General features: G+C 50.8%; 1 protein-coding gene across 3 annotated transcripts in view; it reads left to right on the top strand.

Annotated features, from left to right (window-relative positions):
• Window positions 1-18,686, top strand: part of BABAM2 (BRISC and BRCA1 A complex member 2) — a 395,148-nt gene extending 376,462 nt beyond the window's left edge. For 2 of the 3 annotated variants that reach the window (XM_069494164.1, XM_069494163.1), the window contains one exon: window positions 18,230-18,686. In XM_069494164.1, the coding sequence (XP_069350265.1) occupies window positions 18,230-18,293 (64 nt within the window). In that variant the 3' untranslated portion in view covers window positions 18,294-18,686. The remainder of the gene's footprint in view (window positions 1-18,229) is intronic. The other variant, XM_069494165.1, reaches the window with a different exon arrangement.
• Window positions 18,687-19,605: the final 919 nt, after the last annotated feature.

Raw genomic sequence — 19,605 nt, 5'->3', positions numbered from 1 at the left:
TATGTTGGGGTGGAAGTGGGAGTGAAGCAGGGAAGAATGTCTTTATCAGCCTTCACAGGTCCCCATCGCTCCCTGCCCCTGGGCACGAACACACATCAGCCCTTACTTCCTCCAACTTAAAGGTCCCATGGAGGATTTTCTGTTCTTTCTTCAGAACATTCTTGCAGACAGTTGGCAGAATGAAGACAGCCTTTGTGGTCTGATAACTTGTCTCATAGGATAAGAGCAAGCCTCAGGGTGCTGTGCCCTCTTCCAGGGTTTCTTCCAGGAACACTGCCAACCGTGGGAACTTTCATTGTCCCTGTGGAGAGATGCGTGGTGTGAGTGACTTGAGATGAGACAGCCGTCCAGGCACGATGGTGAGGGGCTAAACACACTGTGCTCCAGTCATCTGTGGACCATGGTATCGGAGCTGGAAGGACAATACAGCTGCCTCACTTCAGAAGTGAAACAAAGGAGACCCCAGGAGGGACGTGCTCCAATATAATGTAAAGAAAAAAACAACATATCGCTCAATTAAGAGAGAATTTGAATGCATATATCTACTTTTGTTCTAGCCTGAAAATCCACTATAGTGACTATAAAGACAAATCATTTATTTAAAAAAAAAAAAAAAGGGGCATGCTCTGCCCAAGGTCACATAGCTCTTCAGAATTTGAGTCCGAACTTAAGTCCAGGTCTTCTGTCTACTACCTTGGGTTCTTCAGTACTAGGTTAGGGGATCTGAGAATTCTTGGCATGCTTGTTTGGTTGGTGTCTGGATATTTTCTCTGGATTACTTGATAAATAGCCCCACGGACCTCCGCTTGGGTGTGTGTCCTTTGGCACTGCCACACTCACCTTTGTGCGTTGACTCCTCTCTGCAGGCGGAGTCTGCTAAGCTCTTAAGAGCAAGGCCACTGCTGTGGAGAGCCAAGGGCACTTTCTACGACCAGCCTGGTCTTGGCCCTCCCATTGGTGCCTCCTTACTCCTTTCTTTGCCCCCCGCCCCACCTCCCCGACCAAGCATTCTGTGGTTGAGATGGAACAATCCACCTCAGAGCAGATAGCTTTTAACCTCAGTTTCAAGGGAATAATTTGTCGATGTAACATGAGGTGAAAATCAAAACAAAGCAGGGCGTAGTTGAGCAGAAGAGCACCCTTGGGCTTAAGAGTGACTTTGACCTATTCCTCCCAGACTAGAATAATTATCCGGCTGCCAGAGAGTTCTTAGAGGAATCCCTTCATTAAATGGTGTCACTGGCAAAGTGGTATTAACCCTAAGACCAGCTTTATCTGCACACTGAAAGCAAACCTGACCGTGCAGGCAGGGCCAGCCCACTTGGAAGCCCAGAGCAGCGATCATGGGATCTTCCACTCTTTTTATTTTCTTATTCTTGCCACAACCTGTCATGAGACCAAGAAAACTTGTTTTGAAAATGCTTGACAGCCAAAACAACCTGTTCTCAGCCCTGGACGAGAGGGTTCATCCTCTCTGACCACTTGTGTCCTGTTAGACGTTTCACTAGCTGCTGACTGGAAAAAATGAACTGGCTGTTTTCTTCTCATATTGTTCACAGACAAGCTTTCCGGCTCCGTTTCCCTTTTTCCCAGCCTTTCCTTCACCAGAGACATTTTAAGATTGTGCTTGAGTCTGACTGATGAATGAACATTAGCAACATATACTTATGAGGATGTAACCGACAGTTACATCTCTGCAAACCCAGCTTGATATGCAGGCTGTCTTGCCCAGCCCCATTAGGTTTTAACCTTAGATTTAATCTGTAGATGGATTTTAACTTGTGGTTTTCCACTTGCTTTTTGGTCCTCTCTGGTGAAGTTAAAAGTGTTAGTTAAAATCTCCAGTTATCCAGGTGGCCATTGTGGCCTCTGGATTGGTGGCCTTCGGGCCACAGCAGGATCTCTGTTCCACCAAGCCATGCGAGTCAGGCCATGGCCTTGGGTAGACAGCCAGTGGTCCTGTGACTGTGAGGGAGTCACTTTGCCTCTCCCACTCTGCAGGAGGAAGGGTGGGACTAGATAAGGAATAGGCAAACAACAGCCCAAGGGCAAAGCTGGTTAGGTTGTGTTTATAAATAAAGTTTTATTGGAATACAGCCGAACTCATTCGTTTACATATCATCTGTGGCTGCTATCACTAGAAGAGCAGAGGTGAATTGTTGCAACAGAGTATCTGGCCTGCAAAGCTGAAAATATTTATTATTTGGCCCTTTACAGAAAAAGTTTGCTGATGCCTAGACTAGATGATCTCTACGGTTTTCAAAGCCAGCATTCTTTTGCAAGAGCTCCTAAAGTAACTAACAAGGGGCTAAGTAGAAAGGGCCTTTTTCTGCCCTGGAGAGGTTAGCATTTCAAAGCATGCTTTGAGATTGTTGAACTCTAAAAAGGGTAGGAGCTTATTTTGCTGTATTTTTGCACAGTTTATTTTGCTGTGTGTCTGTGTTTGTTTATTGGTCTGATGGCTCTGGCACCCTCGGTGTCTACCAGTTTTGGAAAAAAGATACCCCAGCCATATAGGTCTGACTATATTCAGTGGCATGGGTCAAAGTGGGACAACCCATTTGTACCCACTTGTTAGAGAATACTGATTCATCTGCTTGATAAACATGGCAGGAAAGGGAGCCAAGCGCTGCCCTCCAGAACCTGTATGGCTGCCCAAAGCCCGCCCCACCCCTGGTGTGTCTGAGCAGTGGGATGGGGATAGCCACATGTGGCAGGGCAGTTCACTGGGCTGTGGGTAAGAAAAACAGGAATGGGTTCTGAAGATGCCTTTACAAATGCAGACCAGGAAGGAAGTACTCTTTCTCACTTTCTTCTCCAAAGCCAATTCAAATAAGGTTCTAATTTACAGAATTTACATCCCAACGAAGTTCCTCATACGCATGTTAGTGCATCAGATGCATAATAGGGAACCCAAAACACAGAATCAATGGTTCTCTTACCAGGGCCACCTTGGCCTACAAAGAACCTTTGTGCAAACTAGAAAAAGGTCCCTCCTTTGGGTTGGTGCAGAGTTTGACTAATAGCTTTGGGTAAAGAAAAAGCCGTTCCTTTCTCTGGGCATGTGTCCCTGGGCAGGCACACAGTTTAGCAAGGCAAGCCCTGGCTAGATTGCAGCCTGGCTAGATTGCAGTCCCTTGACCTGAGGCCTTTGTGCAGGACAGAAGCTGCACTCCCGCTGCAGAGCCCCTCCTTATACCTGGGGTGTTAGACGTTTTGGGGTCCTCTCACAGGGGCCGGCTGGCCAGCAGCCAGTTAACTCTGCTTGCCCTTGGTCTTTGAGACCACAGCAGGTTGCGCTGGTCCCCAACACACCCTGTTATACCTGTCCCCTTCAGCAGTGCCACAGGGCCAGTGTGGCTCCAGTCTCAGGGCTAGAGGATGGGCACCCCATGCTGGAAGCAGAGACTTGATCCTCCTGCAGGCTCTGTAGGCCCTGCTCTCGTTCAGGTGCTTACTTTGAAGAGCTCTGGCCCTGACTCTTCCTTGCCAACTTCTGACCTAAAACTGGCTCAACTTAAGGAATGCACGTGATTTTCCACATAGTTAAATCTCACAGGCAGTCCACTAGCAGAACAAAGAAATGTGCTCAGAGGTCCAGAATAGACAGACTCGTGGTGGGGAAACTGACCTCACTCTGAAGGCATTGGGTTACATGCTGCGCAGTGTGTACGGTGACGACATTCCTCCAGGACACCCATCCTGGTCAGAGTGTGTTGTCAGAGTGGTTTTGAGAAGGCTGTGATGACTCTCTGTGGGTGAAACAGTGTTGTGGTCAGCTGTGACTTCCACCCCACAATTCATGCTGGAAATTGTACTTGGGCCAGTCATGTGAGCAAATTTTGAAAGATTCCTGTCCTACCTGCTTCATTCTGCATCTCTCAGCGCTTCCCAGCAGCTCAGAGGCTAGAGGAGTGGGAAGAAAGAGGCTGCAGCCCACAGCGGTAGAGGACTTAATATCTGCTTCCAGTCCCGTTTTCTTGGTTCTAAAAGACCGCTGGGAGCAGGAGGGAATGCAGTCCTTCACTGTTTGGAGCCCCTACATGTGCTCCGTGCTCAGGAATGGTGAGAGTCCTGTGGCCACAGCACTTCCCTCTCTGTGACCTAGAAAGATGCAATCAGGAAGTTAAAGGGCGGCACGTGTGTCAGTGCTGTCGCACACTATGGGAAGGGTGGTGGCAGCTCATGAAGTCGACCCAGGGACAGCTGGGTACATCAGCACGGGACGTGGTGCCGCCCCACACATTGAGCTGCCGCATCTATGCCAGACATGGGCTCGGGAGCCTCGCTCAGCAGAGCCCTTCTAGTGGAACTCGGGTGCACCCAGAAAGGGCCTCTTTCTCTCCTGTAGTCAGTATTAATACAAAGCATATGTTGAGATTGTTGAATTCTACAAAGAATGGGGGCTTGCTTTGCTGTATTTTTACAGTTTATTTTGCTGCTCGAGCCTGAGCCCTCGGTGCCCACAGAAGGCACAGAAGACCCTCCAGGGCTGGCAGTGTGCTGTTGGCAGGGCACTGGCCTGTATCCACACCCCACTCTGCCTTTACCACGTGCCTGACCTGGGGCAAGTTACTCCCTCTCTCCAAGCCTGTTGCTTCATGTATACAGGGGGAAGAGACTAATGGGATCTATTTCATACATATTATTGTTGTTTGGGTTAAAATAAAGCTAATTTAAAAGCATATTATAAACTGTAAAACGCCAAGTATCAAGTTAGTTCATTCACTTATTCAGCAAATACTGGATACCATTATTGCCAGCCACCAGACAGTGACCCCAGGTGGTCCAGGCCCTGGTAAATAGAAGCTATTCAATCAGTGTTTGTCGAGTTAAAATGCAACAGAGTTGCTCAGTGTATGTTTATGTGGCTCTATGATGGCAGTGGAGCGGTGGAAAGAAAGGACACTACCATGGCTCGAGTTCTTACCACGTGCCTGGCACTGTTGTCCCAGAACAACCACTGTGGCCCCACTGGAGAGAAATAAACAGAGACTCAAAGACTTTTCCAGACGCACAGCTAATAAGTGATAGGTCCATATTTGAATTCAGTTCTCTCTGACTCCAAAATCCATGTTCTTTTCTCTTAATCAGGTAGGGAATGATCACCAGGTGTTCTCCTCGCCCCAGAATGACAGCAGAACATTCCATCTCTAACCCAGTTTTCTTTTCTCAAGCATCCTCTAAATCAATGACACAGGCTAAATCCCAGCCAAAAATGATCAGCCCCAATTCTAGGCCAGAGAATAGGAATCGTGCGAAATCAAAGCAGAGGCTGTATCATCACAAGCCAAACCTCATGTTCATACGGTGCAGGTTTTAGGAAAACAACAGCCTTTAATGAATGTTCAAAATTCCTTACATGGTAAGCCACTGTGAGAAAAATCTCACCCAAACAATGTGCTCTTGGCAGAGAGAGGGCGGGTATCTTTTCAGGCATAAAGCAAACCAGCAGGGACCCAGAAATCACTCTAGGGAGTTGTTGGTTCCACCAGAAGGTCTAGCTTTTGAAAATAAACTTAACAAAGGATTTCATTTGCCCCTCCGCCCCCCCGCCCCACCCCCCCCTCACCTCCCCACGCAGGTCTGGATGCCTCCCTGGCCTCTAACTCCTTGGGGAGGGGATGGTCATGGAGTTCCTTGTCCTTGTGTCAGTTCCCAGCTCAGTATTGATGCATCCTTTTCTCAAGTTTAGCACCAGGTATTTATTCTGATAAAGTAGGGTTAAAAAAATAAATAAAAAACCAAAAAAACTAGATAGATTATTATCTGGCTTAGTCTCCAAAAAACAGTCCCTACAATTGACAGTTGTTGCATAAACTTAAGAATAGATGCTTAGGAAGGAAGGATATTCATTTATTCAGTCAGTCAATCAATCACTCAACAGAAAATTAGCATGTTTCTGTGTCACTGAGATGTAGGCCTAATAAATGAACTACAACGTTTACACCCCAGGGATGGGAGGGGGTGGGGTGGTCTAAAGAGCTGCATTTAAAGCTGGCAGACCCAGGGCACCAGAGCCAGCAACACTCAGGGAACTCTTGCTTCCAGTGCTCAGGAAGGCAGCCTGGCCTTGGGGCACAGAGCAAATGGTGGAGCCTCTGGCTGCCCCCACCACGAAGTTCACAAGGCCACCCTGGACCTCAGTGAGGTATGAGCCACCAAGCTCCACCTGGGGGTAACCACAGAAGTAGAAAACTTGAATACTAGAGACATCAACTGGCAATCCCAGTTGATGTAGGAGTGCTTTGTTCCAGAAAGCAGAAATAGGACCCATGGGTGGGCGTCGTAAGGGGACAGATTTCAGTTTAGGAGAAGGAAGAACATTCCAACTCCTAGAGATGCTTTAAGCAATGGGTATTCAGGCAGTGTACAGCTGCCAGAGAATCACCCCTCAGAAGCGCTGTTAGGGCAAGCCCTGCCTTGGACAGGACCCTAAGGTCTCCTCCACCTGTGAGTGTCGCTGATTAGCACCAAATGAGTGGCTCGACAATTTGTGTTATGGAGATTCAGAGGCAGGACAAATGGCTGTGGGCTGGGCTTGGCGGCAGCAGGCTCTTTGCCTGAGGCATAGACTAGGCACTGAGGATGGGTAGGTTTGGGGTAGGTGGGGAGGCCTCCAGCATGCTGCATGGCCCAGGAAAGTACCCTTTACCTGCAAAGTAAAGGGGCTCCTACTTAGTTGGCTCCCAGACTCACAAAGGGGAATTAATTATTGTTTGTGATGCACTTTAAGATCCCCCGATGAAAGGCCTTGTATAAATGTAAATTGTTATTATTGTCATTAAAGGGGCTAGACGTCTGGCCTGCTGGTTAATGCCCCTGCATAGCTCTAAGCAGAAAAGAAAGGAAACTTGAGGCAGAAAATTTGCTCCGGTTGTTCCAAAACAAGAGCAGTAAGGAGTTGGCCCATGGCTGTGAAAGCAAAGCTCCCCAGCTCCCACCCAGGGTTAGCATGCAGCTCTCTGCTCTGGGAGTCGAGTGTCTTTGTGTCCCCTCAGGCCAGGGCCCTGCTCAGATGCATTCCTTCACCCCTGCAGGAACCAGCCCATTGCTAACACAGGAGCCATCCATGAACGTGTAGATGTTTCGTTGTCTGCTGGTTTGAAGAATAGAAGGACCATGTCCCAGATGGATACTGGCCATCATTCTTAGGCCCCTAAGTCAGATCTGGAGACAAAGGGGAGATACATAGAAACCTCAGACATGTGCAATATGTCTGATGATGCTTATTAAGGCTCTTCAGAGAACCCCTCTAGCAAAGCACAGGGAGAGGTCATTTATTAAATTACTGCTTCCACTTAAACTGTCTCTGGCTAAAGTGGTTGGATTGATACCAAAGCAATAATAATAATAATGGATAATAGTATATTAGACCCAGCAGTGACCTCAGAAACCATCCCTTCACTTTACAGATGAGGCATCTGGGGCACAGAGAGGTGAAGTGGCTTATCCAAGGTGGCATCACAAGGGAGAAACAGGCTGGAGTCGCAGCTCAAGCTTCCCATCCTGAGTCCACAGTTTGACTCTGTCAGGATGATAATACCTCCCATTTCATAGCATTTTACAGAGGTATCACTTTTCAACAACCCTAGGGAATTTTAAGATGCCAGATGACCTTTACATTAAAGGAACTTTCTGAGTACCCTTTGCTCTTCTGAGACTCATTGTTTAGAGAACATTCATGGTGCTTCCCATGCCTCCTGGTGGACTACATGTGCCCTTCCTACATTCCTTTTCCTTCCCCCAGGTACTCAGGGTAGCCATCATTCTTCCTTAGGGTGTCCTAGTACCTCAAGGAGCCACATGGGCAAGCGAGAAGGAAGTCAAGTTCATCCCTTTTGTCTCTTGTCACCGCAGTCATAATTCTACTGAAAAGCTACCCAATGCAGGTCCCTGCATGAGGGCTACTGGTACCAGTCAACATCTCTAGACACACAAACCTACCAGAGGGAGGGCCATTTGGGGATTTTGTAAGAACAGATTTAAGGGTAATGGGGTTGGCAGTAAGTAGCTGGGATGTTGGCATTTCCAGGAAAAGTTTAGTGAAGGAAACTAAACTACAGCGGTTTGGGAGGTGGAAGACCACCATATCAAAAAATTTTAGAAATTATCTATCTTACTCCCTCATCTTGTAGGTGAGGAAACAGAGGAGTGATTCAGTGTCACATGGCAGAGCCAGAGATGGAGCCCAAATCTCCCAAATCAGTTGCCATCACTCTTTTCACCGGCAGCGTGGAAAGAATTGCTCTTTGGAGTCAAGCAGCTTTGGATTCATAAATAGCATTGCCACCTATTAGCTGTGTGATCTTAGAAAAGGTACTTGGCATCTCCAAATCACAGATTTCTCTTTGGCAAAAATAGAGTATCTTACCTGGTAGTAGGCCCGTGAGGAGGAGTAAATGCAAGGTAATACAGAGGAAAACAAACAGCATCATGGCCAGCATGTAGCAGGCACTTCCCTTCCCTTGTACTCATGGCTTCCAGACCTTTTCTTTATTATTATTTTACCACAATCCACAGCAAGATATTTATTTTACATCCTAATCCAGTGTATATAACTGAAACAAAAATGCCACAGGTGATGTGCTCTGATTTTATTTTACTTTATTTTAATGCTGGTCGGGACCCACTAAATGGATTTTACAACCCACTAATGGATTGCAGCCCAATGTTTGAACAAGCCTGCTGTGCACCATGTATGGATGTCATTTGTCCATGCTGTGTGTGTGCCCTTCCTTTCCTTTCCTCCCTCCCTCTCTGTGACTGGCACCTGGGGCTACAGAACTACCTGCTGACAGTATATGCATGACCCTGAGCTGGTGCAGAGTGGGGTGAGCCCTGCGGACTGCAGAGCAGGTGGATCTTCCTCCTGCATTTCCTCCCCATCTTCTCTGGTGCGTGATTCGAGAGAACCCATAAGGCTCTCCCCCTGCCAGGGTTCAGCCCCCTGCCAGCCCGCATGGAACTTCCTCACACCCCTGCCCCTGCGGAGCCCACCTGACGTTCCCATTGTGGGGATTCCTTTCTTCACTAAAGGCCATTGTCTGCAGAAGGCCATTGCACCCCAGCAGCGAGGGTGGAACTTGGGCATCCTCTCCCATTGAGTTGTGTCTCCCTTGAGAAGTGCTGCTTTTCTGTCTGAAGCCCAGGGAGCCTGGTGTCTGGGGCGTTCTTTCAGCTGCGAGGGGACTGGGGTAAAAGGAGGAGGGACCATGGCCATTTTGCTGCCCCTCCCTCAAGATTTCCAAGAGCTGCCTGTGAATAGCCAGGAGGAGCTGCGGCAACCAAAAGCAATGCCCAAAAGCCAGCAGGCAGGGCCCGAAGAGCAGCCTCTAGATGCTGAGATCTAGAGGGAGAAACCTAATTTACAACCAGACGGACAACAGTTCAAAGCCCTAAAGAGACTCTTGATTATTTTATGTCCCCAAAGAGTTGATTTTCTAAGTGTTCCCTCAGTCCTCTGGGGGTCTGGCACATCTGGAGGCTGACGCCTGGCAGTGCTGAGTGGAAATCCTGAGGCACTGTTGCAGCTAGGTGTGACGTGGGGCCTGGGCCCACATTCCCCAGGGTCAGCTCTGCTGGGACCCTGAGCACTTCCTCTTGGAGGGCCATCCTTTGGTTTTTCCCCTTTTGCTGACTAAGAGATGGACGGTAATTTGTGATTTTGGTGGTGACTCACTGCCATCAGACAGGCCACCCGCTTCTCCCCAGCAGGTAAGGTGCAGGAGTCACCCTCTTCCTGGCCAGGACTATGGCAAGACCCCCACACCCTGTGCACATCCACGTGGCCATTGTCACATCATGGTCTGTGCTGAGCTCCTGCTGGTGCGGCCCTGGGCAGCGTGAGCCGAGGACTTGCCCTCCGAGCACACCTGGCAGGCACAGGTGGGAAGACGAGGTGAACACAGGTCTGGGGCTCTGCTCTGGTTCCCAGGCCCCAGGCAGCACCACATTGCTTAGCCCCCCAACCCATTAGCTGGCCTCAGCCCCAGCCCAGCCAGGTGCACCCCATCATCCAGCCTTTCTCAGTGGCCACATGACCACGCTGTCACCTTCAGCTCTCATCAAGCAGGTTATGAAGGAAACAGCATCAGCCTGAGAGGAAGGAGATTGGGGGTGGAGAGACTGGCTTGTACTCTACCTGTTAGCTCTAGGGTCTTGGATCAGCCTCTTGGGGCAGGCATTGATTTATTTATGCACAAAATTGGCTTGTGTGTCAGAGGGACCGTCTTAATTTCTCAGACCCTCAGTTTTCTCTCTCTTGTAATAATTGGACTGTATGACCTCTGAGGTTTCCTTCTGTTAGAAAATTCTATCGATGTAAAGTTCATCTTTAAATAAGCCAAACGTTTACATTTGCTTAAGGGATATTTGTTGAGCCGCTGTGTGTTGGGCACTGTACTCAAGGCTGGGGTTGCAAGGATGGATGAATATGGCCAATGGGCCTTGTGCTCAGGGACCTTACAGCGTGTGTAGGAGAACAGTTGGTACCTAGGATGGAAGCCCAGAGGAGGAAGCCAGCCCTGTGGCAGAGGGGGCTCAGGAGCCCACTGGGACTACCCTGTCCCTCCCTCTCATTCGGCCAGCTGGCCCTCTCCTCTCCCCCGCTCCCTTCTCACGTGCTGCTCCAGGGGATGCCAAGGGAGCAGAGACGCCTGCAGTTGCAGAAACTGGCTGCAAACTGCTCCAGCCCCACAGCAACTGGCCACGCTCCAGAGGGCCTCCTCAGAGGGCTTCAGAAGGAGAGAGAACTGCTCCATAATTTTGATCACTTTAGTAAGTATTTAAAAATACCCTATAATTTAGCAGGAACCAGATTTTATGCCAATACTCTGATGTCTAGAAATGGATCTCAGTCAGTTGTTGTTGAAGTCCTCCTAAAACGGCATGCAATGTAATTCAACACACACTGAGACCACAGTCTCCGCCTTCTCACAGGTGAGGAGGCAGGGCTGTATAAGACACAGTCTAGACACCAACCTACACATCTCAAACACAAGGCAGACCATAGCTGGGCCTGAGGACGGAGGCGCGGCATGCTGTGGAATTGAACAGAGAGAAGACCAATTCCAGCTGGGGGTAAAGGCCTCTGCCCGAGCTGTGAGCATGTGATATTATGTTCTCGGTGTGATATCAAGCCTTTACATCTCAAGTCTGTTAATTTCCTTGTTTTGCAAGCTTGAACCCCCTGAAAACAAACCGGGCCCGCTCAAGGGTTGGCACGTTTAGAAGACTGTATATGTGAACCAGTCACAACCACTTGTTTGTTCCCAAAGCCCACACCCGAGAGCCAGGCTGCCATCGCCTGGGGCAGAAATACAAAACAAGCTCGCTCGTGCTAGTCACTTGCCCACCGAGGCACCCACAGTTGGCCGATGGGGCCTTTGGGGGGCTTGGGGTAAAGGGCATTGAAATAGGACCAGGGCTTTTTGTGGAGAGCCTGTTGTAAGGATGACCCTTTGACATGAGGAGAGTAACCCCAAGTGAGTCAGTATTTACAGTGGCGGTTCAGGACAATGAGGGCAAGGCAAGACCACGAGGCATGATTAGCGGGACTTGTCTTACACTATTTACAGGACTGCTTTGATTTGCAGACCACAATCGGTTTTCATATGACTGATTAAAAACATGTGCCAGTTGAAGTCACAGCTGCAGAAGAAAACTGGAAAAAGCAATGAGCCTTAGATGTTTGGAACTTGCCTCTATTTGCAAAAATGACCTCTGACTTGATTTATGTCCTTGATTTCCTGACAGTTAGGGTCGTGTCCCTGAATCACTTCTCCCGCCCTGATCCACCCCACCGCCACATCGGCCTGAGTCTGGCAAATATCATAAGGCTTGTCTTACAATTGTCCAAAGAAAGGATTTTTGAATCCCAGAATTCAAATTCTGTTTTGGAAGAAGATGATTGTTAGGCTCTTGCAAAATAAAAAGCCCCAAGTAAAGGAGGCTAAAGACAGCAAGACCACAGGATCTCGCCCACATGATGGGGCTCCGGTGGCACCAGCGTTGGAGTGACATTGGGCAGGTAACTTAAGCTTCTGTTTTCTCTCCTGCAAAATGGGGGGCACCATCGCTGCCACACTGTATGGTATGGCAAGTGTCAACTTTGCAAAGCTTAACCTGCTGTAGGTGGTTCCCTCCCTTTGGCCGGAGTCCCCAACCTCTTTGTGCTGTATGTTCAGTTTTTGTTTTCAAGGTTTCACAGCTATATTGATTCAGATTGTCAGATGTCAATCTTATGGATTTTTATTCTTAGAAAAGATCTATTCAACAAATTCCAGTAGAGAAAAATGCTTTTGATGAGACCTGTTGACTCCTCCCAGCCTCCAGCCCAGGGCGGGAGCGTTTGCCCTGCGGCTCCCTGCCTCAGCTGTCTGCAGCCTCCAAGAGCCCCGGCCCTGGAATCCATTGGTTACATCATTCTCCAGGCACTGTTGCCCCTGACGTCTTGTTATGAGCTCTCCAGCTCCCAGGCCCTGGGACAGAGGGCAGAGGGATGGCCGAGAGGAACAGGACTTCCTTTCCTCCCCAGAACGGTCCTCTGCTTGGAGTTCCACAGTGTTCGCTAACCCTGCCCCGTTTGTGAAAATCTTCCCAGGTGATAACAGCCACTGCCACCAGCTTTATAGCACCACGACCAGCTACCGACACCTGGATGTGGTGGTCCCTGGGCTCGGGACTCATACACGCTTCTGTGCTCCTCGCAGCCTCCCTGAAAACAGGTGCTGGTGTCTGAATCTAACAGATGAAGAATCAGGACACAAACGTGTTAAATGGCTTGCTCAAGGTCACATGGTTGATGTCCTAGACCATAAGTAGGTGACACTCAAAGATCATCAAGTATAAATCTTCCTGTTACAGGTGAAGGAACTGAGTCCCAGTTCTGGATGACATAACGAGCCGGGACCTGGCCTAGAGCCATGACTCCCCTGCCTCTCGGTTCAGCGCTCTTCCCACTCCCCCACTGCTTCCCCTTTCCCACACGCCTTGTCCTGGGCAGAGGGATCTGTCTGAGAACCGGGCCAGCTAACACCCTTGTCGTGGCAGGCGCAGCCATGTGATTCTTAAACACCCCTCTGGTCGACAGCTGCGACCTCATTCCTGCTGAAGCCTTTGACCAAAACTGCACACAAGGAGCACACGGGCAGGTTTGGGCAGAAGACGAGCAAGCGCCTGGAGGTGCCTCTGGCTGCAGAGCTCACCCTTCAGTACCACCGTGCGCCACAGGCAGCCCTGGACCTAACCGCAGAAGATGCAGAGTGTCCTCAAGACTTTGGCTGAGTGTTCAAGGCTGGCAGTGGCCATATCTGTGCCTCCAGCTGCCAGTTCAATATGATAATTGAGAAGGGAGGCCCGATCCAGGAAGCCACAGGGAGAAGGATGAGCTGAGGGCAAGGACCTAAGGACCTCTCTTTGCACAGGATGTTTCTCTTCTGCAGTCACACGTGCTTCTGGCTGTTTCCACAGACTCAGAGTCTCTCCTGCTTAGGCCCACCTTGGTGTACCCATGGTAACAGTTGACAACCATTGATCATCTCCTGTGCCAGGTGCCGTGTCACATGCTTACTTGGACCATCTCATTTAATCCTCACAAGAACCCTTTAAGGTAGGCACAATTATTCCCACTTCATAGATGAAGAAATGAAAGCTGAAGTCACTTCAATCCAGCTGGAAAGGAGCACGGCTAGGCCGAGAGCCCCGGCTGGCTCCAGAGCCTGTGCTACGCCACCCGCCCCGCACACGCCGAGCCGCAGCCTTGGGTCACAGGCTCGGCCCCCTGCTTCGTAGGTGAAGGAACCGAAGCCCAGAGAGGGGAAGAGATTCACCCCTGGCCCAAAGCCCAGCAAAGTAGACCCACTGTGCTCTTCGGTTCCCTGACCCCTGGTCCAAGGGCCGCCTGCAGCCCTCCCCCTGCCGCGCCTGCGAGCTGAGACCCGGGCCGGACTCCACTCTTGTTCTGAATTCATGGAAAACCTACTCAGTCTTTAAGTTTTATTCTCCTGAGACTCTTGGATTGGACTGAGGTGTGATTTTATGAACCCCTGAGCAAAGGGACTGAGATCAGTGAAGAGGGTCAGAACTTTACTTTGTCCTAAGGCATGCTGAGCTCCAATTTGCTCTAAAAATAAATTGCCTTCCAGTGCAAGTGCAACGAGGAGCTTGACTGCGGGCCCCACTTGGCCAGCTAATGGGGAGGTGAGGAGACCCCACTACCCCCACAACACACACTTTTAAAACTTACCACGTACTTTGTCTTTGGGTCAAAGATTTTTTAAAAGATGATAGATATCTTGTGCCATTAGCAATCTGTACTCTGGGCAGCTCTCCATTTTCTCTGATAAAAAGTGAAATAAATGAAAACAGTGCTTTAAAAAAATCTATCGATGGGTGGGAGCCAGTTGTCATTTTCCCCTTCCTCCCGCTCCTCTTCCCCCTCCCTTCACTGACTTAATGAGGAGCCAAGTTGAGAAGCACTTGCTGAAAACAGCTGGTAGCATCATGCCTTTAAATAGCCCTCTCCGCGCTTCCCCTTGGCGGCACGCAGTTTGCCCTGGCAGGGAAAGCCCAGGACAGAACAGGAAACTTTAGAACTTTCTGAAAAGAAAAGAGCTTGCCTCTAAAGCATGCTCCCTCTCACCAAGACTTTTTTGTGCAAGGAGCTTGCGGTATTGCAACCCCTTCCCCTAGAAGTTTCCGAGGAAAAACTGAGCTGATGAGATTTGCTTCAGGACCCAGTGTGACTGTGGGCCTGGGGGCCGGCGGGGGGCGGGGGCCATGGAGAGCTCCCCTGGACCGATCCCAGCCCCGCGCCAGGCCAGTGCCCAGGGCCGGCTGCGGCAGCAGCAACACCACGTGCCCATCAGGCACCCGTGGGTGCCCACAGTGTGCACATGAACTGCAGCCTCTCCCCTTGGTATCCTCACCTGTAACTTGGGGACATGGGCACCACTCTGCCCTCCTCCAAGGTGGTGCTGGCCAGGTCACGCTCCGCCGTGCACGTCATGCAGTAGGGCCTGTGTGGCGGAGGCCGGCGGCAGCCCACCTATCTCTGACCCTCTGAAGCACCTCCGTGCTGCTGGGGAGAGAGCAGTGAAATATATGTGAGGAATGAACGGCTCTCACATCTGGGTGGCAGCTGACAGTTGACAGTGTCCCTTCCCATCATTGTCCCATGCAAGCCTCACATCAGGGTGGGCTTATCACCCCTGCTCACCACAGGGGAACAGAACCCAAGGCTTCCCTTGCCCTGCCTGGCCTCACCTGGGTCCAGGGCTCTTTCTACCATGTCACAGTCCCCCTTTGTGTATTAAAGACAATTGTGGCGTGGTGCCATCCATGGGTAAGGGCTTTCAGGTGGTGAGTACCAGAGAAGGGGACAGTTTGGTTCGCTCAGGGCTGTGTTGATCAGGAGTGCGTGCAGGAGGTGCTTATCTTTCTTTCTCACTAATCATTGGCATAGTTTGAAATTTGAGATAAAGCTAAAGCTTTTTCGTCAGTACCTAAACATCACACTTGTCAGCTGTCTGGGGTTGCTCTCTCTCCCGCCTTAAGCAGTGTATAATGGACATGCTGTAACTGCGTCTTGCAAACTGGTTACTTTGATTAAAGCCACAACTGCTCGCTGAGTGCTTTCTGTGGACACAAGCCGGCTGGGGTCACTGAGAGCAGGATGTGCTCCCGCTTTCCAGGGGCCAGCAGCGTGGCCCAGTAGGCAAGACACGTGCACATGGAGCCAGTGTCCCAGGAGAAGCACAAAGAGTGTCTGTGTGCAGGGAGAGAACCTTCTGGTGACCAGGGGAGACTTGATGGGAGGGCGGGCATTTGTCCAGAACATGAGTAAGTCCCAGAAGGGAAACGGCACGTGTGAGAAGGAGCAGGTGGTCAGACTGGGAGGGGCAGGTAGACCCTGGACCATGGATGGGCTCAAGGGTCTGTGACGTCCCCTGGTTGCATGTGACTTGTGCAGTGGGGGGATCTTACCTGTAGTTTTTCTGGGAAGAGGATCCTTTGCTTTCTTAGCTTCTTGCAGATACTGAGAGTCATCGAGTGCCAGGCTGAGAGTTTGGGGAACACAAAGGTCTTGGTCAGGGTGGGGACAGAGACCCGCACCCTAAGAATCAGTGTGGCTGCAACAGAAGGGCACGGTTGGCCTTGTGTCCAGGGAAGAGCAGGCTTCTGCAGCAGTGTTGTCGGAAGATAACAGGACGGGAAGCCAGGAGGTGTCACTGAGGATGGAGGGACGTGGAGAAGGGGAGAGAACCCAGAGGATGAATTCACCGCAGGGGTTTAGGGAGAAGTGGAAACTGGTTGAGAAGGAAACTGAGGGTTCTCTTACAGAAATACCAATTGGCCGGAGCACTTTCAAACACCTAATAGTGATGAAAACAGCCAGTTGGAACACACTGGTTTGAACTACAGAGTGACACCCAGGTCAGATTGTCCCGCAGGTGGTTGGAAATGCGGGACTGGAAGTTTGGGAGGGAAAGGGGGGCTGGAGACCCCGACTGGGCAGTGCTCTGCTAAGGGTAGTGCTGCTGGCCTGAGCATAACCGTGACCTTGCTCTGCTTGAGGGGAGTGGAGAGCAGGGAGGGACGAGCCCAAGGAAGATGGCACCTGGGAGTGGGGATGGATGGAGAAGGAGAGGAAGAGAGGAGTCGGACACCTCTATGACTAGTCGTGTCACAGAAGTTATGGGGAAAGAGCTTCCGGAGAGAGGAGCCAACATTTAAATGCTGCAGAGAGGCTGCAGTAGATGCTAGAACTGAGAAAGAGCCAGAGCCTTCGAAGTGGCCAAATTGGAAAGAGGGTGACAGTTGACTTGGTCGGTACAAGGACAGTTCAGTGTCATCAGTCACTGCCTTTGCTCTGACCCGAGATGACTCCAGGGCCTGCTGAGTTATGTGGGGCTCTGTGCCCTGCACTGCAGGGTCCCTAGTTGCGTTGTCATGACCCCTGCGCTCGCTGGCGGGTTCTGTGCTGCTGCTCCCACTGATGTGGCAAGTCCTTCTCCTGCCTCTGAGTTCGCCCCTCCACTCCTCGTGTGCTGCTGTTAATCTACTGGAGCCTGGAGAGCCAGGCTCATTGGAACCGTATTCTAAACAAAGTAGGCTGGGAGGCTCCCCTTGGATGAGGTATGTGAGGCCCTTGTAGTGCTGAAGGGGACAAGTCTTCTTGGTGGCCCATCCTGGTTCTGGTCCCTGTTCTGGGAAGGTGAGATTGCGGAATACATAGGGTGTGACTGTGATTGCTTGAGAGTGGGGCGTGGGTAGCAGGCAGGCCTGGTGACCAGGGCACACAGGTGCCTCCGCTGCCTGACAGCCCTCCCTGCCCCCACTTTCTACCCCACCTTTATGCTCCAGCCGGGCTTTGGTTCCCAACTCACAACAAGCCTCTGCCCCTGCTGCGTCCTCTGCCTGTGATGCCCACGGTACCTCCACAGATGCCCTCACCACCTGACTCGGTGTCACTTACGCATCTGTCTCCTCCTCTACACTGTGATCTGCTGTGGCAGGTCCCACGTCTGGGTCACCTCACCACCCCTGGCACACGCCAGGCACAGTGTGAGCTCAGCACGTGCACGTCTCCTGGTGAAAAATGTGGCCCTGTTTCTACAGATTAGAAACCTGGGTACAGGAAAGGCCAAATGGTCTTCCGCAGATCCTGCCCCTAGTCTTCAAGTGACCAGGGAAGGCTCTCTCCATACCTAGCCTGGCGTTCTTTCCAGGAGGCTGGACCGCATATGTGTTTGGAAATAAGTGGAGACCATGGATCATTTAGAAATCCTTATTAGACCCTCTTTGTCTATATGACGTCAAAGGTCCAACTGAGTGGAAAATGCAACCCTCCTGACATTTCAGTTCACTAGGACAACCAGGTGGTTGACTTGGCCGCTCTCTGCCTTGTAGCTTGGATCAGCCCTTGTCTTTGTCCTGGAAAAGGGCAGCGGGACCTGAGCACTGATGTCTTAATAGGAAGTGGCAGCCAGGAAGGGCTGCGTACAGGCCCTTTAAATACCCGCGAGAGATACCACAGCAGTGAACTGCATGTACCTCCCTTGGAAAAATCCAGAGGGCTTTGCATCAGCAGAGAAGGCAGATCCAACCCAAGATACATGAACAATAAATAACAACTGTTCTGAGTTAGGTTGAAAGCTCTGAGTTGCACTTTTTTTCAAGTTGTTTGTGCTAACCACAATTTTTTCTCCCCCCTCTTTCCCACCAGGGCTTATTTCAAAACCTTTGTCCCTCAGTTCCAGGAGGCAGCGTTTGCCAATGGAAAGCTCTAGGAAACACCAGTCTTGAGCGGTGGCCAGCCAGACTGCTCTGTCCACATGGTGTCAGCACATATGGCCGCTTCCTGGAAGCCACTTGGAATGTCTTCATGGCAGCGCTCTGCTCACACCGCAGCTCCAAACAGCCAGACAGCCTGATTCCGCCAGACCCCGACTTGAGCTGGCTGGCAGCACCTGAGTCCTAGCGCCCCTCACTTTTCAGGTTGTTCCCTCTTTCTTTCCTTTATTATATTTCCTAGTTGAAAGAAATAAACTCATAAATCACGATGCAGTAATTTTCCAGGGAAAGTAAGACGTCAGAAATGCACACACCCTTCTTCCAAAGCCTTTGTCTCTGAGACTCCAAGTTTTAAGATTAAACATCCCTTGGCTTTTTTCCCCCTGAAACTAGTATATTACGTGTGTGTGTGTGTGTGTGTGTGTGTTTTATGCCCCAGCATTTCCCATCTGGGGCGGTCCACCATTGGAAAAAGGAGTTTCCTGAATGAATCTGACCAGTCTGCAGGGCTTCAGCCACTTACCCAGCCTGGCCCAAGGCTGGGGCTCAGGAGCAAATGGGTTCTAGCACCACCACCACCACCCACCCCACCCCTTCACCACCACTACCACCACCCACCCCTACCCCTGTACCACTACCACCACCACCCACCCCTACCCCTGCACCACCACCATCCACCTACCACCCACCCCTTCACCACCACCACCCACCCCACCCCTGCACCACCACTACCACCACCCACCCAACCCCGTCACCACCACCACCACCTACCACCCCACCCCTACCCCTTCACCACCGCCATCCACCACCCCTCCCCCTGCACCACCACCCCCACCACCACCCACCACCCTACCCCTTCAGCTCCCATATGGGCACCATGTGTCCATTGGATCTTTACCCAGTAGGCAGTCATTAAAGTTTGGTGAACACACCAGTGGCTCTGTCCTTCCCTCTCTCCCTGCCCCCACTCCCTAGGCTGACAGGAGAGCTCTTTGGGCTTTTGCAGCACTGTGTGAATTATGCCTGAAGGACAAAGCGTGGGTGTCATGAGCTATCACTGGTATGCATCTGCTGTCTGGGCTCAGGCCTGGCAGCTCTGTAGCCAGCCAGGAACAGAGCTGGGCAAGATACCCTGAGCAAGCTCCATCTTTTCTAGACTTAAAGATTATTGGAGCCAGAAGGGACCTCAGAATTTATCTTATTTCCACCCCACCCCCATCCTCCCTTCAGTGCACCGAGGAGAGAACTAAGACCCAAGAGCTAAAGAAGCTCTCAAATTATGAGCAAATCTGGGAATTGGAGCCAGCG

Source organism: Eulemur rufifrons, chromosome 19 (genome assembly GCF_041146395.1).
Source record: "Eulemur rufifrons isolate Redbay chromosome 19, OSU_ERuf_1, whole genome shotgun sequence".
In the NCBI taxonomy this organism is placed as follows: Eukaryota; Metazoa; Chordata; class Mammalia; order Primates; family Lemuridae; genus Eulemur; species Eulemur rufifrons.
The sequence above is the reverse complement of the archived record's forward strand: the minus strand, read 5'-3'. Positions and strand labels throughout refer to the sequence as shown.